At 41.4% G+C, this 22,213-nt stretch overlaps 3 protein-coding genes across 5 annotated transcripts in view; 1 reads left to right on the forward strand and 2 right to left on the reverse strand.

The window, feature by feature from the left end:
• Window positions 1-1,190: 1,190 nt before the first annotated feature.
• On the reverse strand, window positions 1,191-5,556 carry sdf2 (stromal cell-derived factor 2). The gene is made up of 3 exons (XM_017437177.3): window positions 5,289-5,556; window positions 3,670-3,866; window positions 1,191-2,194 (listed from the first exon to the last, which is right to left on the reverse strand). The coding sequence occupies exons 1-3, from the start codon at window positions 5,470-5,472 to the stop codon at window positions 1,895-1,897; spliced, it is 681 nt and encodes a 226-aa protein (XP_017292666.1). The 5' UTR covers window positions 5,473-5,556; the 3' UTR covers window positions 1,191-1,894.
• A 1,102-nt stretch (window positions 5,557-6,658) lies between these two features.
• Window positions 6,659-18,137, forward strand: supt6h (SPT6 homolog, histone chaperone and transcription elongation factor; the record flags this gene model as incomplete). The annotated part of the gene is given in 36 exon segments (XM_025010827.2): window positions 6,659-6,796; window positions 7,748-7,858; window positions 7,946-8,113; window positions 8,689-8,762; window positions 8,923-9,103; window positions 9,194-9,275; window positions 9,425-9,680; window positions 9,759-9,860; window positions 9,996-10,109; window positions 10,247-10,336; window positions 10,714-10,856; window positions 10,941-11,086; window positions 11,200-11,307; window positions 11,406-11,686; window positions 11,790-11,944; window positions 12,200-12,395; window positions 12,520-12,659; window positions 12,827-12,944; window positions 13,055-13,131; window positions 13,306-13,441; window positions 13,573-13,710; window positions 13,942-14,109; window positions 14,217-14,344; window positions 14,468-14,675; window positions 14,843-14,990; window positions 15,097-15,239; window positions 15,333-15,473; window positions 15,582-15,777; window positions 15,886-16,031; window positions 16,224-16,316; window positions 16,450-16,563; window positions 16,678-16,802; window positions 17,094-17,206; window positions 17,289-17,366; window positions 17,454-17,632; window positions 17,882-18,137. Coding segments are annotated over 35 exon segments (5,041 nt in total), but the record flags the coding sequence as incomplete, so codon positions are not given.
• Window positions 18,138-18,788: 651 nt separating this feature from the next.
• rab34b (RAB34, member RAS oncogene family b) overlaps window positions 18,789-22,213 on the reverse strand; it is a 9,711-nt gene continuing 6,286 nt past the window's right edge. For 2 of the 3 annotated variants that reach the window (XM_017437184.3, XM_017437183.3), the window contains exons 9-11: window positions 21,935-22,025; window positions 21,740-21,847; window positions 18,789-21,547 (exon numbers count right to left, since the gene is read on the reverse strand). In XM_017437184.3, the coding sequence (XP_017292673.1) occupies window positions 21,489-21,547; window positions 21,740-21,847; window positions 21,935-22,025 (258 nt within the window). In that variant the 3' untranslated portion in view covers window positions 18,789-21,488. The remainder of the gene's footprint in view (window positions 21,548-21,739; window positions 21,848-21,934; window positions 22,026-22,213) is intronic. The other variant, XM_037979036.1, reaches the window with a different exon arrangement.

Below are 22,213 nucleotides of genomic sequence, written 5' to 3' on the forward strand. Positions count from 1 at the left end.
TGTCTTTGAAATTCTCAGCACACTGACGTTTTGACAGATGGACCTGATCTTTCCTCCTGTCCGTCGGCACTGTGGCCCTCTTGGAAACCAACACCGATCACTTCGTCCCGACCCTCCGTCTAGCCGCCGTGCCAGTCAGGTGTCCACCCGCCCCCTCGGCCCCTTTTAAGGTTTACATTGTTACGCATCTGCAACAGGGCAGGACCAGCTCATGGGTTTTCATGTTTCTAAGATTTGTTTTTACCAAGACATGTTTTTACCAGTCGTAGATTGTATAGAGATAAAAAAATTAATTAATTAAAAAAACAACTAAACACACGTATGTAAAACAACTTTGGCATGCTGCTTAGAAAAGGAGAAAGAAAACAGCAATAGTTACCAACTGAACGGATATTTAAAATGCAAAGTTTAACCTGTTTAATCTAAAAAAAGATAAATATATACCTATATATGTTTATGCAATAAAATCTTGTTTTGATAGAAATGCGTGGCTATTGTTTGTTTTTTTTTTACATCAAAAGATAACGTAAATGCATCCATGTCTATCTGTTAGCAAAATATGTCATGAACCACTGGATGAAATGTAATCAGAACGTGAGTGTTCATGTACAACTGCAAAACTGGAGTCAACCCGGTACAAAATTGCTGCCACATTTTACAGATACTGAGCTAAAATCTGGTGTTGCAGCATCCCCAACACGTACTCTGAGGGCTAACGGATCACCTGAGAGCTTTATTTAAAACTCACACATGCAGTCGGCAATATGCATCCCTTCGAGAAGTGATAGTTTGATATCGAACAGAAAGGAAATATATTAAAGAATATTTAATATTATATAATTCACAATAAGCAGTTGAGAAGAAATATTTCCTACAGTTAATGAATAATTAAAATTGTTTTCTTGTTTGCCTTTTTGTTCTTGTTGAGCTCCGTTCAGGCCACCAACTGACCTGCGAGTGTGAGACAAACATGCACGCAACGAACCCGTGGAGGATTTAAACTCCAGGTGAACCAGCGTTTATCATCAGCACCCATAAATCCCAACAGGTCAAGCACGAGTCACAGCAGCTTCACAATGGCGCCACCCGAACCTCAGTAAGTGTCAGATAACGAACCGAAAGATGTCATTATGTGGACAAACAAGGCGTTTATGAAAGTTTAATGGTCCGAACAGACAAATAGGAGCTTCTTGACTTCCAAATTCTTTATTAAAACCAGAATTAATGTGATTTTAAACTGCTTGTCATCCAGTAAAGAAGTCACGCTGAGGTTCTGCGTAAAACACTCTTTAATGTGAGGTATTCACTGCTCAGATGCTCAGAGGAACACATTTGCTTTCAAAACAGTTTGACTGTAAAACACTGCACAAAGGATTTTAAAAAATCATCAAATACTGACAATAAACAGCATTAGGAGAAAAAACTGACCTCCACAGACAACACTGCTGCTTGTAATTTCATGTAAATTAGTGTGGAATAATTTCTATTCAACACTGAAAGTGACAAAGAATAAAAAGGTTTTTAGGAACGCTGCTGAACTGTTGTGGATATAAATATGGCTTAAAATGCCATATCAATTTACCACAAAACAAAAATACCTTTTTTCAAAAGCTTAACAAAGTAAACACCCAGAACATTTTATGGGTGCTTAAATGCACAGATGTAACAATAGTTTCAGTCCAAACAGAGACGAGATTCACTTGGTGAACGTGTTTGTCTGCAAACCTGCAGAGAGACAACAGCTGACAGGAGCCCCTCTTATCAGACATTAAATGTCACAAAATGAAGATTTTAACACCTCTATGTAATTCTTCTAGGATCTAAATTTCCGTGCGAATGTCCACGGAGGAGAAGAAAACACGAGGAGACCGAAGCAGAGGAAGAGCAGTGAAGGTCAGAACTCTGTGTGTGTGTGACTGTAGTCTCTGCTGCCCGCGGCGCCCTCGCTGGGCTTGATGAAGACGCCCTCCATGACCTTCCACAGGCTGTGCTGAGTGGGGCTCGACATGGCGTGGACCTCCGTCTGACCGTGGATCGGCCGGCCGTACTGCTCCCCCGTCACCGACAGCAGCGCGTCCGTGGCTTTGTGGCGGAAACGGACGGCCTCCTCCCGCTTCCACACGGACCCCCCACACTGGACGGCCCACTCGTCGAGGTGGTCTCCTTCTCCTTCCTCGCCGAACGCGCTCACCTCCTGCGGACGCACAAATGAATGATTAAAAGGGCTGCAGCAGAGGAGGGGGGCACTTTGTTTAAATGTCAGTGAGAATCATTTCTTGTAAATCTAAGGCAGCCAAATGAGACGTGATTCCCTTTTTTTTCACAGCAGTGGGAACGTGACAAATCCAATACTTTCTTATCCGACCCAGGTCTTTTCCGTGTCTGGTTCTGAATGGGATACATATCCGAAGTTCTTCAGAGCGGAACCTCAGTGTGAACGTTCATGTCGGATGAAAGGATGGAGGTCCCTCCCGCCAAAGTCCCGCCACTCTTTGCTCCGGCTCTGAATCCACACATGCCTCCAGAGGTAGCAACATCTGAGCTCTTTTTCTTCTTTTACCATTTTGATGTCCTGTTGGCTCTGATTGGGCAGCAGCTTCAGCATCAACACTCGCAGCGTCCATACTTACTTCTGTAAACTCAGCGTGCGGAGCGTGACATCATATCTTTCTCTGCGCATGCGGGTCATTTCAGGAGACGGTTCACACGGGAGTCTGATGGAGGTCATATTTTAAATAAAACTAAACCTGCCTTTTGTTAAGAAGTTTGTTCTTTTTGTACATGAGTTTCAGGTCAGCCACCTTAGGCTCCTTTCACACTGCAGGTCTTGATGCTTAATTAAGATGTTGTTTTTTTTTTGCGTGGCTGTTCACATTATGTTTCTGGCATTTTGGGCTTCTTCTTTCCACCAAGTGACACCGTTAAACTCTCTGAAGACACTGTGATCTCATGGGTGAAGGAGGGTGCTCACCTGATGACCTCAGATATGTTTCTACCCTCCTGTACATCAGACCTAATCTTCTGCCATTTCCAAGAGTTATCACAGGGACTGAAACACCAGATCCTAAAGCTCTACAGTAAACATGTGCTTAGTCCTTTCAAGATGACAGCACTTATAAAACTGTTGTGATATGAGGAAAATCTATTTTATATGTAGTTTTTTTTTTGACAAGAAGCTTGTGTAAAGAATAACCACACAAAAGTGTATTTTTCTAGCCAGGTGACTGGAATAATCATCAATATGTCCAAAAATGTCAATATATTCTTGCTTTTTTTTCCCCCATTTTAAGTCCAAAAGAAGCAGGTCTGTTTATCTATTTTGACATTAAGATTTACAAAAACTAACATTAATGAGGACTGGCAAACATCTGTCGTCACCCTTTTCACAAAGAGGGTTTTGCTGAACCCTGAAGCCGTTTCTTCACGTGTGAAATCTCCTGTCAGCTCAGGTCCGTTTCAAAATGGCCACATGTGGTTTAACAAAACGTGAACAAAATCTTCTGTTAGCACTGTTCATCTCTCAGTGGCTTTAAGGTGGCAGCATTTTTATAATCAGCTTTGTTAAATTATAAGGCCTCTTTTATCCTTTCCCCAGCTCTGCAGTGAGCTCTGAGAGGAATCGATCTCGCGACTCTAAGCTCTCTTTTGCTCTTTCATCCCAGCACCCACCTGGTTGGAGGACAGCGGAGAGGTGAAGTAGTGGCTGTGCAGATTGCGTCCTGTGTTGACGTGAGTGAGGCGAATCATCTGCCCACACCTCACGGGGGTCCCACGGTGACACGAGGTGTCACTCGTCCCACGGACGCTCCAGTAGCTGTTGCTGTCCTCCACAACAGAAACGCCCGTGACAGACTGCTGTCCACTACCTGTCTCACACAGAGAGAGAGAGAGAGAGAGAGAGAGAGAGGACTGATACAGGCATTCAGAAGAAAAAACACTGATACTGTGGAAAAAAAAGAGGCTAATTTACAAATTTGATAGTTTCTGAATACGGTTTAGTACTTTGTTGGTTACTCAAACGGTAACATTTGTATTTGTTACAGTAAAAATGTACTTTCTAAAGTATTTGAGAAGCATTTGAGTAAATTTGTATTTTTATTTTGAAGCAGTTTCTTTTCCTGCCAGTCACAGCGCTTCCATTATAAAATTAAAATGAAGTCGAGCAATGCTGATTTCCAATTCTGGAGATAATTAGGATATCATTCATTATCATTTTAATTTATTTCATGTGTTATCAGTCACACACTAACTGAAAAAAGATCTCTTAGTTAAAAAAAGGTTATAACAACACTCCCTGTGTGAGCATGAAAATGTCCCAGCTCCTTTCAATCACCCTGCAGAAAAGCAAATGGCAAGTTTTTCACCCAACAGCCGGAGTTAAATGCCTCAGGTGTTATTACACCTGAGACTGGGCCCAACTTTGACCCTCACATCAAGATCTCAAAAGGTTTACCGTCATCCACTGAGCCCGTCAGTTCTTTCTTTGTAGGTTTTTGTTTGCCATGGTCACAGACGAGAACCACACAAAGAATCCCACCACATTGTTGTGGCAGGAATCAGCTTATTGATTTATCTTCTTATCAAATAATTATTAAAGAAATGAGCAGAAAACCAAGAGACAACCCCAAGAGGCAGGATGTCTAACCAAAGACTGTAAAAGAAACGCTTTTAAACAAAGCTTTACAGAAAAAACAAGGCCACCAGAGGTCTAGTCTATTATAATTATTAATATTATTATAGGACATATACTACACATAACAATTCAATTAGACCTAATGAGGACATCTCAGAAAACCTATTACATCTTATTTTTAGTATATTTACAATAGTAAAGCATGTCAAAGTCCTTTTTTTGGAGCTGGGATGAGTTCTCCCCATGTCAAACATGTTTGATGTTTACTTAAACTTGTAGTGAGTACAGAAAACTTGCCTGCTGTGCTTTGTTTGCTGTCTGACATGAAAAATACAAAAACAGGCTAAAAAAAAAAATTAGTAACAACCTAAACCAAATTTTACAAGTCTTGCTCCATATATTTGTATCTTAAATTAAAACCTTCAGAAAAAAAGACTGATTTAATGAATCACGTAAAGAAATCACATATTTTATATCATTTTATCAAATAATGCCACCATGAGGTCAGCATGAACTGGTGACATGTCAACCTGTGAACAGAGTTGATTTTGTCATTCAGACCCACATATACAGATAGAATTACAAAAGGGAATTACTCCACGTCATTACATAATGATTTAAAAAGTTAAAATATGAACATTAAAAAAAACCTCACCGGATCCGTAGCGAACATCGTGAGAGTGCAGCCTCACGTTGTGCTTCACGTTCAAAAGTTTAACGACGGAGCCGCACGTAACGGAGCTCAGTTCCGTCCCGACACAGAGCCCGAATATACGCGACAAAACGAGCAAAAGGGCCGGTAAAAAACGTAGAAAACCGTCAGAGTTTAGGAGACCCATTACTACAGCTCGATCAGCCGCCGATGCCTCTGAGATTTGTATCAGTTTTCGCTACGTCAGTACATTCGGACCGACGTTTCGATGTAAAGAGATGGAAGCAGCGCCCCCTGGCGTCTTGGAATGGTAACAGCGGAGCCCCCCTAATGTCGCGTGCCAAGGTAGTTATCTCTGCAATTATCTATTCCACCAGAGGGGGCGCTCGCAGGCAAATCTGCATTACAAAATGTCTTTCTCTCAATAAGCGCAGCAAAATAAACATGAATGTCTAAATGAGTCGTACTACTGTTGTTCTGTGATCAGACAGGACCTCATGGACAAATAATCTTTTTTTCTTTATCTTCTTTTCAACGAGTAGAAAACGTCTTCTGCTGAAAGTCTGAGTCAATCCTATGATTCTCCCCATGAAGCATTTGAGTTAAGAGTTTCTTTTTTGTATCAGAAACAGTTATGTAGTCCATTACACAAATATCTAGAAAGCCTGACCAAAACACACAATTGTGTTGTTCCTTCAAATTTGTTGTATACATTAATGTCCTGTTTTACTATACAGAATAAAGTCTTACTATAATAACGAACACTGTTGAACTTAGGTAGGTGGGTGGGTAGGTCACTTACCTTTTGTCAGAGCATCCTAAAGAACTATCTGCAACATAACCGAACCTGTAATGAATAGAGAAGAAGTAATTAATCAAGTATAAAATGCCATCTTGATCAGTAAGTTTTGCTAATAAAGTAGGGGTTGTATTAACATAACAGGAGGGAATAAGGTTCCTGACAACACAAACACTAATAAAAAAAGGACTTTATAGATCTATGCAAATCATTCACTGCAAGAACAGTGACTCTGGAAGAAAAGAAAAATTGTGGTGAATTTTACTGCGTTTCAGGAAATTAAATTAGTCATTAAAAAAAGGGTAATTGAGATCCATGTTTTGTTTTCAACTTGTTAAAATGAGTTGTGCTCACTATAGCCATACAGGATATAATCACTTATCTTAGAAAATAGAGAGAGAAAAATCACTGTTCAGTTGCTTAGGGAGGCAAACCGATTACGAATTTTTAAATTATATCTTATGAGAAAAGCATTTCTAGATTGTCATTATAACTCTGCGCCACACCACTCATCCACCAGGGGGCGGTTACACGCCTCGAGCTGTTGTGCTTTTTTTTTACCTCAGAAGAAGAAACGAATTCCACCGGAATTGTCATCACGCCGCTTGTTCTCGGCCATCTTTAGTAGTGCAAGCTCAGAAACACAAAAAAACACAATACAAGTCATTTCTTCTAATAATTATAGTGGGATTATATCACCACACTGAGACGTGTAAGTTTAATTTCCCTGTGGAGTGTTTTTCTGAGGGGAATGTCTACATTGTGCTGTTTAGCTAACGGTCGTCCTAGCCGCTTGTTGTCGTTCGGGCTAACGTCAAGCTAAAGCTTACCAAGCTAACATTAGAGTTGGGTCCATAGGCCGAAATTTATTGCATACGACTGGCTGCAGACGTGGTAAAATTATACTTATATTGCTAACTGTATTGTTATAGACAAAAAGTTCAAATAAATGACTCTAAATCAAATAACATGAAACATTCATCACTAGCTAACTTGCTAACGTTGCTACACGGATTAGCGTCATTTTTTCAGCTTACATAAAGATGGTAACATTTGCTAAGAGGTATTACTCGTAGTTTCCGTAAAAGTAGTGATTTGGTTTACATCAGCCAACAATAATTTATCAAATGCAAGAACAACTCCGTTTGGCCCTCTCCTTCGATGTGTACGCATTGCGACATACTCATCTGTTGCATATTTGTTATTGTAACGTGGATACTGAAACATTTGTCGTGGAGGATTAAACACTAACATTTTGCTTACAGACCTGCAATATTCTTGATATTTTCTTGTTGATTGTGGGGAAAAAACTGTTGACGGTAGGCACGTAATTAATGTACAAATGTGATTCACTTTCTTTGAAAATATCTCAGTCTTAACGAAACAGCTCGTTTAAAACCTAAGAAAATAATCTTTGGATAAATGTAAATAATGTACAAGCTCCAACAGATGAGTTTGAATTATAAGTGTATTGCTTTCAGCCATTTCTAAAGTGTAGTATTACTAATGTTCTGATTACATAACTGAATGATAAAGTAGGAAATTGTTGTAACATCTTGTGTACTTTTAGTTTTTGTATTCGTGATAGGTGTGGGAGAACACTGCAGTGCTTGTATCGTGTTGAAGTCTACTAAAAGCATTTTGCGCCTTTTTTTTTTTTTAGGAGCAGGTGTGATGTCCGACTTTATTGACAGTGAAGCAGAGGAGTCGGAGGAGGAGTTAGACGAGAAGGACCTCAAACCGAAGAAGACCCAGAGGTTTCTGGAGGAAGAGGGTAAAATCTGAGTGCTTTAGCCTTGTGGGGTGTGTTTCACCCGGTGGCGTTTGGATGACCTTTTTGACTGTTGTTGTTTCACCACAGACGAAGAAGAAGATGTGGACAACCCAGAGGAGCAGGATGAGCACGGGAATTTGCGAGGCCTGATCGATGATGGAGATGACGAAGGAGAAGAGGAAGAAGCGGAAAAAAGTGGAAGCCCAGTGGCAAGCGACTCTGAAGATGAAGTGAGGCATCGACGTAAAAAGCGGAGTAGGTTCACCTGGTGTTGTTTTTAAAAGTTGTCACAGTCCTACATTCAGCTTTTACAGTTTGAAAACTTCAGTCTTAAAATGGCGTCTAAACCTTCTGTTTTAGCTATTTTGCGTGCACGTTATAAGCATATGTGGTCTTTTCAATAATCTTCTCAATCGCTTCATCAAAGGCTACAGAGATACAGTAACATATTTTAGTGTAGCAAAAACTAGCCTAAATTGTCATTAGGGTATAAAATGCTGTATTTAGTCTCATTATACATAATGACAGAGGCAAATTGTTCTGTTCGAGAGTGAAGTGGAAGGTTGTTGTTGTTTTTGAAATAATATGAATGTTTAAAAGATGTGTGAATATGGCAAATAATTCTTCAGAGCTTTCACAGCAAATGAGTGTGCATGTTGGCAACCTTTTTTCTGCTACACTGTAGGCTAAATGTTTGACGGTTTTAAACCTTAAAAATAAAATTCTTTATGGAAAATTGTGTCATGAGAGAACATTAAATGTTTTAATAGTGGTGTAAATTTAGTGTATCTTAAAGCGTTTTTCTGCTATTGACATTTTTTGTTTTACAGGAGCTGACGACGACTTGGATGACGATGATCTTGACTTAATTGAGGAAAACTTGGGTGTCAAAGTGAAAAGGAGAGTAAGTGTTGTTTTGTAAATAAATGCATTCTCCTGTCTATTTAAAGTCAGTTTATTTTTAAGCTCGAATTATGCTGGACTTTAAGCAAGTTTGGTGCGTTCTTCTGTGTTTAAAATGCGTCAGCTTACTGTATTGGTCCTGTGCCTGTCTTGTGTCGTAGAGGAAGAAATACGAACGTGTGAAAACGCTGGAAGACGACGAGGAAGACGATGACGAGAAGGACTTGATTGCAGATGAGATCTTTCATGGGGATGGCGACGGTGAGCTGGAAGAAGGCGAGGCTGTTGATGAGCCTCTCCGACACCCAGAAGATGAGGAAGAAGGAGAGGATGAAGAGTCAGGTTGGCAGAAAGATAATTGGACGTGTTTTAAAATAAACAAGTAATGGCAGGTCAAACATCACCATTTATCTATAAATGTTCATTCTACAGATATAGATGATTTTATTGTGGATGATGATGGCCAACCCATCACCAAAAAGAGAGGCAAGAAGTTCTCAGGATACACTGATGCGTGAGTTGTTTGATTGTTTCTGATTATTTGTACAAAGAGTATTATTGGAGCACAATCTGTCTTCTATAAATGTGTTTATGTGTTAACTGAAAAGAAAGACAAACATGTGAGCACCAAATGGTTACAGATCTTCATACCTTTTTCAACAGAGCCCTCCAGGAAGCTCAGGAGATTTTTGGTGGCGACTTCGACTTTGCTGACTTTGATGTGGATCCCTATGATCAGGGTGAGGAGGAGGAAGAAGATCAAGAGGACGATAACTGGGACCGGCCAAAAAAACAGACTAAGAGGAGGCTGGGGAGGAAGAGCATCTTTGAGTACTTTGAGCCCAGCGAGCTGGAAAGCAGTCACATGACTGACCAGGATAATGAGATCCGGTCCACAGACATGCCTGAGAGGTTCCAGGTGTGTGTCTGGTGGTTAAATAATGGTTAACGTAACTTTTCTGTGTTTGTCTGACGCTGGGAATTTTCTGGGTTGCAGTTGCGATCCATCCCTGTTAAACCGGCTGAGGATGATGAGCTGGAAGAAGAAGCTGAGTGGATCTTCAGACATGGGTTCTCCACTCTGACCATCTCCATGCAGGTACAGGCCGAACTCCTACACACAAACCAGGAATAGTTATCCTTTTTGTACTTTTAGACATCATACCCATTTAGGTCCTTTTTTAATCACTATTTATTTTTATTTTTATTGACAAAAAAATAATTTCCATGACAGGAAAGCACAGACTATCTTGACAGAGGAACAACGACCAACTTCAGCAGGAAAGGGCCGAGCACCATTGCAAAGATCAAAGAGGCCCTCAGCTTCATGAGGAATCAGCTGCTTGAGGTAAAGAGTTTCATTCGTTCATCAAGTCATCGACAGCCTGTCAGGATGCCTCAAATCTGAGCCAAAGATCTGACATTTTTGTAAATCCAGTTTGCTTTCTTTTTTTTCTTTTTTTCTTTTTTTTCTTTTTTTTCCAGGTTCCGTTCATAGCTTTCTACAGAAAAGAATATGTGGAGCCAGAACTAAATATCAATGATCTGTGGAAGGTGTGGCAATGGGATGAAAAGGTATTCTTGATTTTTGGGAAAAACTTGTAGAATGCACTTTAAAACTTTTATTAACTTCTTTAATCTCTTGAACAACATTTCTGCTCTTAACTGTAGTAACAATTATTTACTTCCATCTTTTAATGAACAAATTCCACCTCAGGTTTCTTGTAGGCTGGGGAAATAAACTAGTTTCTTTACACATTTTTGTGGTAATTTGTTAGGACAAGTGGAAAAAGTTGAATAAAAATAATATAGGTCATACTGACAAGATTATATTCACTTAGAATATTATTCAAGTGGAGGGAATGATAAAATGTCAGCAAAAATGTAATAAAAGTCTTGAGAACTTGTCCCACCGCTAGTTTCTTGTCTTACACTTTTCCCCTCCTCAACAGTGGACTCAGCTGAAGACCAGGAAGCAGAACCTGACCCGTCTGTTTCAGAAGATGCAGTCCTTCCAGTTTGAGCAGATATCTGCTGATCCTGACAAACCTTTGGCTGATGGCATTCGTCCTTTGGACACTGCTGACATGGAGCGGTACAGCGTCACAACACTGCAGTTTTGATTGCACCAAGCGATGAATAGTTGGTCAAAATGTACGCCTTTTCTTATGTTTCGAAGGCTGAAAGATGTGCAGACTCTAGAAGAACTGGGTGATGTGTACCATCACTTCTTGCTCTACTATGGACGAGACATTCCCAAGATGCAGAACGCTGCAAAAGCCAACAAGAAGAAGCTCAAGAAGATTAAAGAAATGTCAGAAGATGGTAAAATGGATGAGGGTCGTTAATATTCGCTGGGTGGAAACTTCATAGTCTTTTCAGTTATCTCTGAAAAACCTTGTTAGCCCTTTTCTGACAGTTTGCTTTTTGATTTTTAGGTGAAGAGGAGGAACTTGAAGTCGAAGAAGAGGAGGAGCAGAAAGGACCTGACCTGAAGTTGGCGTCTCGTAGAGACATGTACAGCATCTGTCAAAGCGTAGGACTTGGTTAGTCACCTTTTCTGCCATGGACATCGCAGTCTTTGGGTTCAGATTTCATCGCTGTCACTGCTTTACTTTTTTTTTCTGTTCCTTCTTTCGGACAGATGGCCTGGCTAAAAAGTTTGGGTTAACTCCAGAGCAGTTTGGAGAGAATCTGAGAGACAGTTACCAGCGTCACGAGACAGAGCAGTTCCCCGCCGAGCCGCTGGAGCTGGCAAAAGATTACGTTTGCAGCCAGTTCTCCACTCCTGAGGCAGTGCTGGAAGGAACCCGCTACATGGTCGCCATGCAGATTGCTCGGGAACCTCTGGTCAGGCACGTTCTCCGTCAGACCTTCCAGGAGAGGGCCAAGATCAACACCAAACCTACAAAGAAGGGCAAAAAGGTATGGTAAGGTTTTAGTGCAGAGAAATATTGGAAAAAATCTATACCTTCATGGGAAATGGCTTTTCTAAACATAACTTTTCTGTCTTTTTGTTCCCCAATAGGAGATAGACGAGGCTCATTTTGCGTATTCCTTCAAGTATCTTAAGAACAAGCCTGTAAAGGAGCTGAATGGGGAGCAGTTTTTGAAGATGTGCCTGGCAGAGGAGGAGGGCCTTCTTTCCATTGATATCTGTATAGATCTAATAGGTGTCAAAGGGTAAGTAGATACCGACCCTTTTGATTATTATTTTCCTAGTGTATCTTCCCAATTTGATATTTTAGAGAGACTTTGTGGATACTGGCCATTTCCCTCATGTCGTTTTTTTATTTAACTAATTCTAACAGATCATAGATTTGCAAACATCCTGTAGAAATAGTTAAGTAGGGTAGGTTGTCTGAGCTTAATTTCTTCAAAATATATGCAAAAGCTTGATAAGTTATTTATTGTGACTGGACCACGTGTGTTTTTCAGGTATGCTGGGGACCAGACGTACTTCGATGAGATCAAGCAGTTCTACTACAGAGACGAGTTCAGTCACCAGGTCCAGGAGTGGAACAGGCAGCGAACTTTAGCCATAGAGAGATCTCTCAATCAATTCCTTTACCCTCAGATGGCCAAGGAGCTCAAAAGCAAACTGATAACTGAGGCCAAAGAGAGCATCGTTAAGGTAATTTGTTGACAGTTTTCCATTTCACTGGAATGTTACATACAGATAATCATATAAACCAAAATAACCATGCATCAGTGAATATGTGTAATTTATATATTCTGTTTTTCTTTTGTTTTTGAAGTCTTGCTGTCGCCGGTTGTACAACTGGCTCAAGGTGGCTCCTTACAGGCCAGATCAGCAGGTTGAGGAAGACGATGACCTGATGGATGAGAGTCAGGGAAAAGGCATACGAGTGTTAGGTGTTGCCTATGCACCGAGCAGGTATGTTTACAGCAGAATATTTCTCTTTTCATGTAGCTTTTGGTACTACTGTCAGGATAGTGAGTATAAATAGTATTTGCTGTGCTTGTATGGTTAAAGAAAAAGACTGGTGTTAGTTCATGTAACAGTTTTTATTAGTTTCCTATTTGCGATCTTTGCTCTGACAGAGACACACCAGTTTTCTGTGCTTTGATCAACGGGGATGGAGAGGTGTCCGACTTCATTCGCCTGCCCTACTTCATGAAGAGGAGGAACGCTTTCAGGGAAGAGGAAAGAGAGAGGAAGGTACAAACAGAACTGTAGCACCGTGCATTGTGTTGATGTGTTTTTTTTATAAACCAAAATAAATTAGTCAATGCATCCTTGAGACATGTACTTTTTTGTACCATCTACAGGCAAATGACATTGAAAATCTTAAGAAGTTTCTCTCAAGCAAGAAACCTCACGTGGTTGCTGTTGCTGGGGAAAACCGGTAAGAGGTCGATTTTAATTTTTGCACATTTTTAAGCAACAGTGAATCGTAAGCAACATAGTACAAACACTCCTCCAAGCCACAATATTATGAATATAATCTCAGTATATATGCATGTCCTGGAAGCCACTTGTGAAAGATTTGAAATGTTACAAACATGCTGTACGTGTACAGAGACGCTCAGATGATCATGGAGGATATAAAGAGGACCATCAGTGAGCTCGAACAGGAGTCGTCTCTTCCGGCTGTAGGAGTGGAGCTGGTTGACAATGAACTAGCCACTCTTTACATGAACAGCAAGAAGTCTGAGGTAAATTCTAGACACCTCATTTAACTTGCAAATATATTTATAAATAAAAGTGTGTGTGGTTTTGGACTGTTGGGCTTATATTTGAGATGTGGTTCACTTTGCCCTGAACCTGCTGTGTTCTCTTTATGCAGGCTGATTTTAGGGATTATCCTCCATTGCTGCGACAGGCTGTGTCAGTAGCCAGAAAGATTCAGGATCCTCTGATAGAGTATGCTCAGGTCTGCAGCACTGACGATGACATTCTGTGTCTCAAATTACACCCACTGCAGGTGAGAGGTGGTGTTGATGGGCATCTTTATTGTTGAAGCATTTATCTTTCCTCAAAAGCAGCGTTACAATTTCTGAGACGTTAGTGAAAGACATTTAGGTGCAGTGACTGAATAAATGACAGTCTGATTGTTCAGGCTTGTTATTTTATGCCTTTTTAAAGTTTATTGGCTAGATTTAGATTCCTCACCTCGATGTGATACGTCTGTCTAAAACATGTTGTTGTTTCTCAGGAACACGTGGTGAAGGAGGATTTGCTCAACGCTCTTTACTGTGAATTTATCAACCGTGTCAACGAGGTTGGTGTTGACGTGAACAGGGCGATCGCCCACCCTCACACTCAGAGTTTGGTCCAGTACGTCTGTGGACTGGGGCCAAGGAAGGGGACCCACCTTCTCAAGGTAGAAATATATGTGCTGACGTGAAGACCTTGTTCAGTAACGTTAACTTTCATTACAAGCCTGTATTTGCGGACTGTAAAACCATCGTGTTTATTTGATTTGTGCAGATTCTGAAGCAGAACAACACACGTCTGGAAAACAGAACGCAACTCGTCACAATGTGTCACATGGGACCCAAAGTTTTTATTAACTGTGCCGGTTTCATCAAGATTGACACAGCATCACTTGGTGACAGGTATGTGCCTTTTACCTTTTATATTACAGCATTATATAACAGCCCAATAAACTAGAACTACTGTTAGTAAATCATAAATTAACATGTTTTTTTATTTTTCCTTCTCTGAAACTCTCTTGACAGTACGGACTCCTACATAGAGGTACTGGATGGTTCTCGTGTCCACCCTGAGACGTATGAGTGGGCTCGTAAGATGGCCGTTGATGCCCTCGAGTATGACGAGTCTGCAGAAGATGCGAACCCAGCTGGAGCACTGGAGGAGATCCTGGAAAACCCAGAACGTCTCAAAGATCTGGACCTGGATGCCTTTGCTGAAGAGCTTGAGAGACAGGTCAGTGAGTGTTGGTCAGGTAGAAATAAATCAAATAACAATTGGAAAAAAAAGCTTCATTCTGGTACTTGTCTCTTTTTGTTTCAGCTCCAAAAGAGGTTTTAAACACTGCAGTGAATCGTAACCATTTGTCTGCTCTCTTGTTTTATTTTGCGCTGTCCCTGTAGGGTTATGGCAACAAGGGAATAACACTTTATGACATCCGTGCAGAGCTGAGCTGTCGGTACAAAGACCTCAGAGTTCCCTACAGAGTCCCCAACACTGAGGAGGTCTTCAATCTGCTCACAAAGGAAACTCCAGAAACCTTTTATATTGGTACATATGCTTCTGAAGCTCACGTTTCCTATAATATAACTTTTGTAAAGATCGGTATTATGTAACTAAACCCATCTGTTCTTGTTTTTGCCTCCTTTTCCTTCAGGTAAGCTCATAACTAGTGTGGTCACTGGTATCGCTCACCGGCGGCCTCAGGGAGAGAGTTATGACCAGGCCATTCGGAATGATGCTACAGGCCTGTGGCAGTGTCCTTTCTGCCAGCAGGACAATTTCCCTGAACTGAGTGAGGTACCGTGAGTTCTCGCCTTTTCTCAACCTTCTGGACAGAAAGGGGCACATTGGAAGCGCCAGAAATCATCTTTTTTTCTGTCTTTGCTTTAGGTGTGGAATCATTTTGACAGCGGCTCGTGTCCCGGTCAGGCTATCGGGGTCAGGAGCAGATTAGATAATGGCGTCCAGGGATTTATTCCCACCAAGTTTCTCAGTGATAAAGTGGTCAAACATCCCGAGGAGAGGGTCAGGGTGAGGTGTTGCTGCTTGATTTATTGATTGATTTCTCATTTAGCTTTCATTTATTTTTCGTACTGTGAATTCCTCCTGCAAAGATTATGTTCTTTCCCTCCCTCTCAGGTGGGCATGACTGTTCATTGCCGCATCATGAAAATCGACATTGAGAAATTCAACGTCGACCTGACGTGTCGCACCTCAGACCTGGGAGACAAGGGCAACGAGTGGAAGCTGCCTAAGGACACCTACTACGACTTCGACACGGAGGCTGAGGACCAGAAACACGAGGAGGAGCTCAAAAAGAAACAACAACGAACACGTTAGTTTTACACACTAAACTGACTTGTTTTTTGTTTTTTCCTTGAAATTCTTTTGGTTTACATTTACATCATTAATCCTAACAGATTATTTATGTTTGTCTCCTCAGCATATATAAAGCGTGTGATCGCCCACCCCAACTTCCACAATATCAGTTTTAGCCAGGCGGAGAAGATGATGGAGACCCTGGACCAGGGGGACCTCATCATCAGGCCCAGCAGCAAAGGAGAGAACCATCTCACCGTCACCTGGAAAGTAAGAAACAGAAAGCAGAATAAATTTCAATCCAATTAGACGATATTTTGAATGGATAAAGGAAAATAAAAGTTTTGAAAGCTTATATGTTTATAAATGAAAAAATTGGCAGTAAAATATGACAAAAGATCTGAAACTACTTAAAGCTGTAGCTTTTAAAGGTTATTTCTGTTCGGACTTTGTGTTTTGAAGGTGGCTGATGGCATCTATCAGCACGTAGACGTAAGAGAAGAAGGCAAAGAGAACGCATTCAGTTTAGGCCACACTCTCTGGATCAATACCGAAGTGAGCGACTTTTTCCCTCTTTAGCAGCAAGTTCTTGTGTTTCTAATCGAAACAGAAAATGTTTTGAGGATCCGTTGTGAGGATTGCTGAATTTTTAATAAAAGTATGTTTGGTTCTTAAATTTTCTCTGAAGGAGTTTGAGGATCTGGATGAAATCACTGCTCGGTACATTCAGCCCATGGCCTCATTTGCACGAGATCTGCTGGGACACAAATACTTCCAGGAATGTAACGGAGGAAACAAAGAGGTACGTACTGTTTTTGAGATGCGTTTAGATGGTCAGACTCTGTTAAAGTTATTACCTGTGTTCTGTTGGCTCTCACAGCTGCTTTTTGTTTTGTTTTGTTCTCTCCTTTGATAGAAAATGGAGGAGTTATTGATCAAGACAAAGAGGGAGAAGCCGACATTCATTCCTTACTTTATTTCAGCGTGTAAAGATCTGCCGGGAAAATTCATTTTGGGCTACCAGCCTCGTGGAAAACCTCGGTGAGCAGACGTGTTTTTGATGCTGTGGGTCGGGCATGTAAATGATTACTAAAAATTGCAAATTAGCTTTCACAGGTAAACATTCAGAGCTTTCAGTTCTCGGTAATAGAGGTGTACGGGTGTGGTTTTGTTTTGACTTGCCAACTCTGAGATGACTCACCGTAATTTCTGTGTTTTAGTTGGTTTAGAAGGCAGCAAAATGACGTTCTCCACACAACAGCAGCACTGACGAAATCTGTTTTATTTGAGAATTTCATGAGATGTCAAAGTTGTAATTTTATTTCCTTTTAGGATTGAGTATGTGACCATCACCCCAGATGGTTTCCGTTACCGCTCACAGATATTTCCCACAGTGAATGGGCTCTTCCGTTGGTTTAAGGATCATTATCAGGAGCCTGTTCCAGGTATTGATGCTTAAAGTTTGGAGAGTCTATTAAAGCTGTTGTGTTGTACTATAGACAGCTGACGTTTTCTGTTCCATCGAAGGCATTACTCCAACCAACAGCAGCCGAACACGGACTCCCGCATCTCTGACTGCAACTCCAGCCAACATAAATATTGCAGGTGAGTCCATCTTTATTCCACACATGAATTCACGTAGATGTACTTCATTCGGCTGTTTTATAATTTACTCCCTTGCGTTGTGCCCAGACTTGACTCGAGCCGTCAACGCCCTCCCACGCAACATGACTTCTCAGATGTTCAACGCCATCGCCGCAGTCACAGGCCAAGGCCAGAACCCCAACACCACCCCTGCACAGTGGGGCTCCAGCCAGTATGGCTACGGCGGCAGCACAGGAGGAGGGGGAGGGAGCTCGTCTGCTTATCATGTAAAGATCATTTTCAACTGTTGTGGAAAGAAAGGCTGTTTGAGGGTTTTTAAGAAACCGACCCAAGAATAACTTTACAGTTTTAGAGGTTACAGATGTGATCACACAAGATGCTTGTTTTAAATAACTTTAGTGATTAAAAAATAAATGATTCTAAAGTGATTTTAACTGGATTTTAATCAGATAGATGTTGAAAATAAATCCTAGATTTTATGAAGTTGCTCAGCATCTCTCTGTTGTTCTCTGCAGGTATTTGCCACGCCTCAGCAGCCCATGGCGACACCCATGATGACGCCCAGCTACTCCTTCACGACACCAAGCCAACAGGCCCTGGGCACGCCACAGTATCCAGGCTCCACCCCTCAGTCTTCCCACGCTCATGCCCACCCACACCTGGCACATCACGGCCCCCACAGCAGTCTTCACGGCCACTCGTCTGGCACGCCGTCGTCCTCCACCTCATCCCGAGGACGAACACCGCAGCAGCAGCAGCAGCCGCCGCCGCAGCAGCCACAGCCAAAGTAAGCTCAAAAGATTTTTTTCCCCAAATATTTCTAAAAAATGTCGCTATTTGATTTATTTTTTGTCATGTTTATTTTCAACACCCAGCTCCACCTTTTTTTGTTGTTGTTTCATTATTCATCCACTAGGTGGTGGTCAATCTACAGTCTGAAATGAGTTTAAACTTGAACAACACCAGCCCATGCTGTCAAATAAACCACTTTGTCCTCCGCAGGCCGAGCAGCAGCAGCAGCAGCTCCTCCGCCGTGGACTGGGGGAAGATGGCTGAGCAGTGGCTGAAGGAGAAAGAAGCAGAGGGGCGCAAGAAAACCCAGAGGATGACACCGCGGCCGTCACCCAGCCCCATGATCGAGAGCACGCCCATGTCGCTCGCCGGAGACGCCACACCCCTGCTGGACGAAATGGACCGATAGGATCACAGAGCGGGGGTCGCTGCTACACCCCCACCTTCCCCCTCAACCCAACTCCATCCTTTGTACCGCCTCGCTCGGATAACCTTTCACCCCCTTTTACCTCCCAAACCCCACCTCAACGTCTTCATCTTGTCAGTTCGTACTTTCACTTCACCTCCTGATAATTTATCAGTTTGGTATCAACATTCATGTCTGCTCAAATGTTTTACATCCTCACCTCCCACCAATCTGCTCAGACTGCAAAGTGTAGTTAAAAAAAAAACTCATGCAGAAAAACAGTACAGTGATTAAAAAAAAAAATACTTGAAGTATCAGTTACATTTAGGAAATGGACCTACTCAGACACTGACAGACGAGCTGTCCTTTCTTTGTTTTGTGATGCGTTTTAGTTCAACCCGGTTTTCACAGAAGGGAACTCTCCACCTTTCCTCCCATTATGGTTGGTGGAGTTCTGAAAGCGGTTGCCATAACAACACTTTGTCAAGTCGATCAGGAAGTTCATCTATTTATTTTATTTTTTTTGTATGGAATCTGTCGGAACGAATAAAAACTTTTTGTTTTCTGTTTGAAACTTTCAGACTCTGCTCTTGACATTGCTCCAGACAAACTGGTGTAACTTTAATGAAAGATTATGGCTTCCCGCTGAGCGTCCTCCGCCACGCGATGTATTACGATCAGCTGACTGTGTTTTGGCTCCTGTAGATGGCCTCTGGTGTATTGTAGACGGTGTGGACATGAACTAAAGGCCACGTTGGATACGGTGGTTCTCCGTGACCTCACGAGCAGAAATACGAAGCATTGTAGAGAAATGTAGTTCTTATTTTAAAACTTTTAGTAAATTCCAACTTGACTAAATACTTTATTGCCAAGCAAACATTTATGAGTCTTTCAGAGGGTGTTTTTTAATTCTTTTTTAGTTTATTTACTCTTTTCTTTGCATCCTAAGTGTTTGCAGTTCAGTGAATCCTCCACGTCTGATGTTGAGTTTCCTTTGCTGTCTTGTAAGAAATGATCTTATTCACCACGGCTGTGACTCGGCTTGAGACAGTATCACTTTCCCACTGAAAAGCAAGCGGCTAACGGGATTTTCCGTCTTCGCAGCAGTGAAATGATAACAATTCAGTGGAGGAGCTCGAGTTTTTCTGACACGATCAGAAGATCTTATCAGACTGCATTTATATTCCGAACTCAGTGTAAACTTCTGAGCTGCACGCATTTATTTCAGCAGAAAGAACATAATAATAAAAAAAGAGACATTTTTGTGATTGTCTTTGCTTTCCTCATGCATTCACTTTAATTCGGCTGTGTCTCTGTGTCACAGTACAAACAAGCAGCACTGCTATTTATTGGTGTGCTTTAACCTGCCGCGTGCGCAAAGCATCATGGTCCCATTATACGCGTATTGTTTCAAATAATTATTGTTTTCAAGAAAGTTTTACTTCTCTTGGCGAGTTAAGATACTGCGCCTGTCCCAGAGAGACTGATTGGTTGTCAGCAGTAGCTGGTGATGGTGGAGAAATGTCGTCTCTGGTGCTGCTGGCGAGCAACCTTTTCTATCTGTGATCTCTTTAATAAAAGTGTTCATAGAAAATCTTTGGCTTTTTTTGTGCTGATTGGAGAAACTGTGTGGGTGTACGGAAAATGGCTTTGTATTTTCATTCATTATAGAACTATGATTTTTTTTTTGGTAAAAAAAAGTGAAAATGTATTTTTTTCTGTTAGAACAAAGGAAAACAAAGCAGTTAAAGACCCAGTTTGTGCTCAAATTCGTTCTAAAATCAAAATACAGGTCTTTGGAAAACATTTAAACCCATTTTTGTTTTAAATAGAGGAAGATATATATTTAATATAATAACTATAATTGTGTAAGAACTAGTCTTTGGTTCTTACTGTAACTTCAGTGAAGCACAGTGGTGGGAGAATCATGCTTATGAGTGCAACAGGAAGTGATTTGACAATTTAAAAAAAAAGAAAAACAAAGTAAAACTTGGGCCATGGCTCGGCTAACTGCAGAATGATGACCTAAAATCAAAATTGAAAACAACATCGGGATGTCTCTGGGATAATCAATCAGACAGAACATAATGATAGAATTACTAAAACCCTGATATCCAGCTGTAAAAAGCCTGTATAGATTTATCCAGGAAAATTAGCCTTACTTATTTAAATGAAGCAACTTTTAAGTACTGAAGAATAAACTGCTTCAATGACGGTTTCTCTGTCATTGTCCCCACTGTGTGATTTGGTTTTATTCCATTAAACTGAATTTTTATGCTTGAAAAAGACCAAACTTGCTTAAATATTCTCTACGTGAAACGGGCTGTCGTGTATAAGCCTACGAATTTGTCAACTTTTTGAATCCTGAAGGGAAATCTGGTGGTTTTTCCATCCCTGCGAACAATCCTTCCATTTAAAGATCATGTGAGCCCTCGTGCTTCCAGAAGAGCATTATGAGCATGACCAGCGACGTGCGCGTCACTCTGTCAGCTCAGAGACGCGTGACGGGAGGAAAAACGTTAAAAATCAGTGGGTTTTATTCTGGCATTTCAACCGAAGCTGTAAAAAATATGCATTGCATCAGAGTGATGGGCATTTTTATGGAAACATCAACCAGGTTCAGCCAACAGTCTTCCTTTTCCAATAAATATTTGTAAAACAGATACCACAAAGCCTCGCTTGTTGCAGGCCGGACAGCAGTAAAAATCCAGAGGAAGCAGAGTTTAAGTCGTTCTGCTGACAGACTTGTTTGTTTACAGACTCAACACAGAGTTCCTTGTGTTGAAGAACAGCTTGGATCGTGACTAATTCCTTCTGAGGACCATTAACAAGACGCTACGACTCCCCCATCATCAGCTGACACATATTCATGATGTTCACTCCGAGGCCACGTTGTTCCTGGTCTGCAGGAAATCTGTCGAGCTTCAGCAACAGTTGGACTTCCTCTTCGGCTTGGGGTCGTATTCGGCGCTGTCCGTGATCCCTGAATGCAGCACAAAAACAAAAAATATGTTGAAGTAGTGCCAAGAAATTAGAGGGAAGAGATCAGAACCAACAGGGGTCAGGAAGCTACGAGAGTCGCAGAGCTGTGCTGAGAGACGCGTTCCATCGTCATATTTAACATTTTACTCCCGGCTTTGTTCACATTATGACAGCAAGCCACTGACTGACTCACTGATGATGTCTTTGCCGTGCCTCGATCCACTCCGCTCCAGCTCCGCCAGAACGTTTGCCTCAAAGGTCAAAGACGCCACGCGCAGGAAGAAGTCCCTGACGCCATCTCCTGAGACGCCGAAACACACGGAGAGCAGGGTTCAGCGGAAACGAATTAAATACTCAAAAGGCCGATTTCTGTCGGCTCCTGTCCCACCTGACTTTGCGGACACGGCCCAGTACTCCGCTCTGATTTCCTCAGAGAGTCGGATGGCTTCCTGTTCAGTCTGAGCCAACAGCTCAGGGGACTGAGGAGTGAAAGAGATGAGGAGCTGAAACACTCACATATACAGGTGCTGGTCATAAAATTAGAATATCATGAAAAAGTAGATTGATTTCAGTAATTCCATTTAAAAAGTGAAACTTGTATATTATATTCATACATTACATACAAACTCATATATTTCAAATGTTTATTTCGTTTAATTTTGATGAT

This window comes from Kryptolebias marmoratus, linkage group LG13 (genome assembly GCF_001649575.2).
Source record: "Kryptolebias marmoratus isolate JLee-2015 linkage group LG13, ASM164957v2, whole genome shotgun sequence".
In the NCBI taxonomy this organism is placed as follows: Eukaryota; Metazoa; Chordata; class Actinopteri; order Cyprinodontiformes; family Rivulidae; genus Kryptolebias; species Kryptolebias marmoratus.

Excerpts from the sequence above, each read along its gene's own strand:
- sdf2 (XM_017437177.3), bottom strand. The coding sequence starts at position 5,472 with ATGGGTCTCCTAAACTCTGACGGTTTTCTACGTTTTTTACCGGCCCTT. Across the intron at positions 3,867-5,288 it reads CGATGTTCGCTACGGATCCG|GTAGTGGACAGCAGTCTGTC; the intron begins GTGAGGTTTTTT and ends TGTGTGAGACAG. Across the intron at positions 2,195-3,669 it reads CTCCGCTGTCCTCCAACCAG|GAGGTGAGCGCGTTCGGCGA; the intron begins GTGGGTGCTGGG and ends GTGCGTCCGCAG.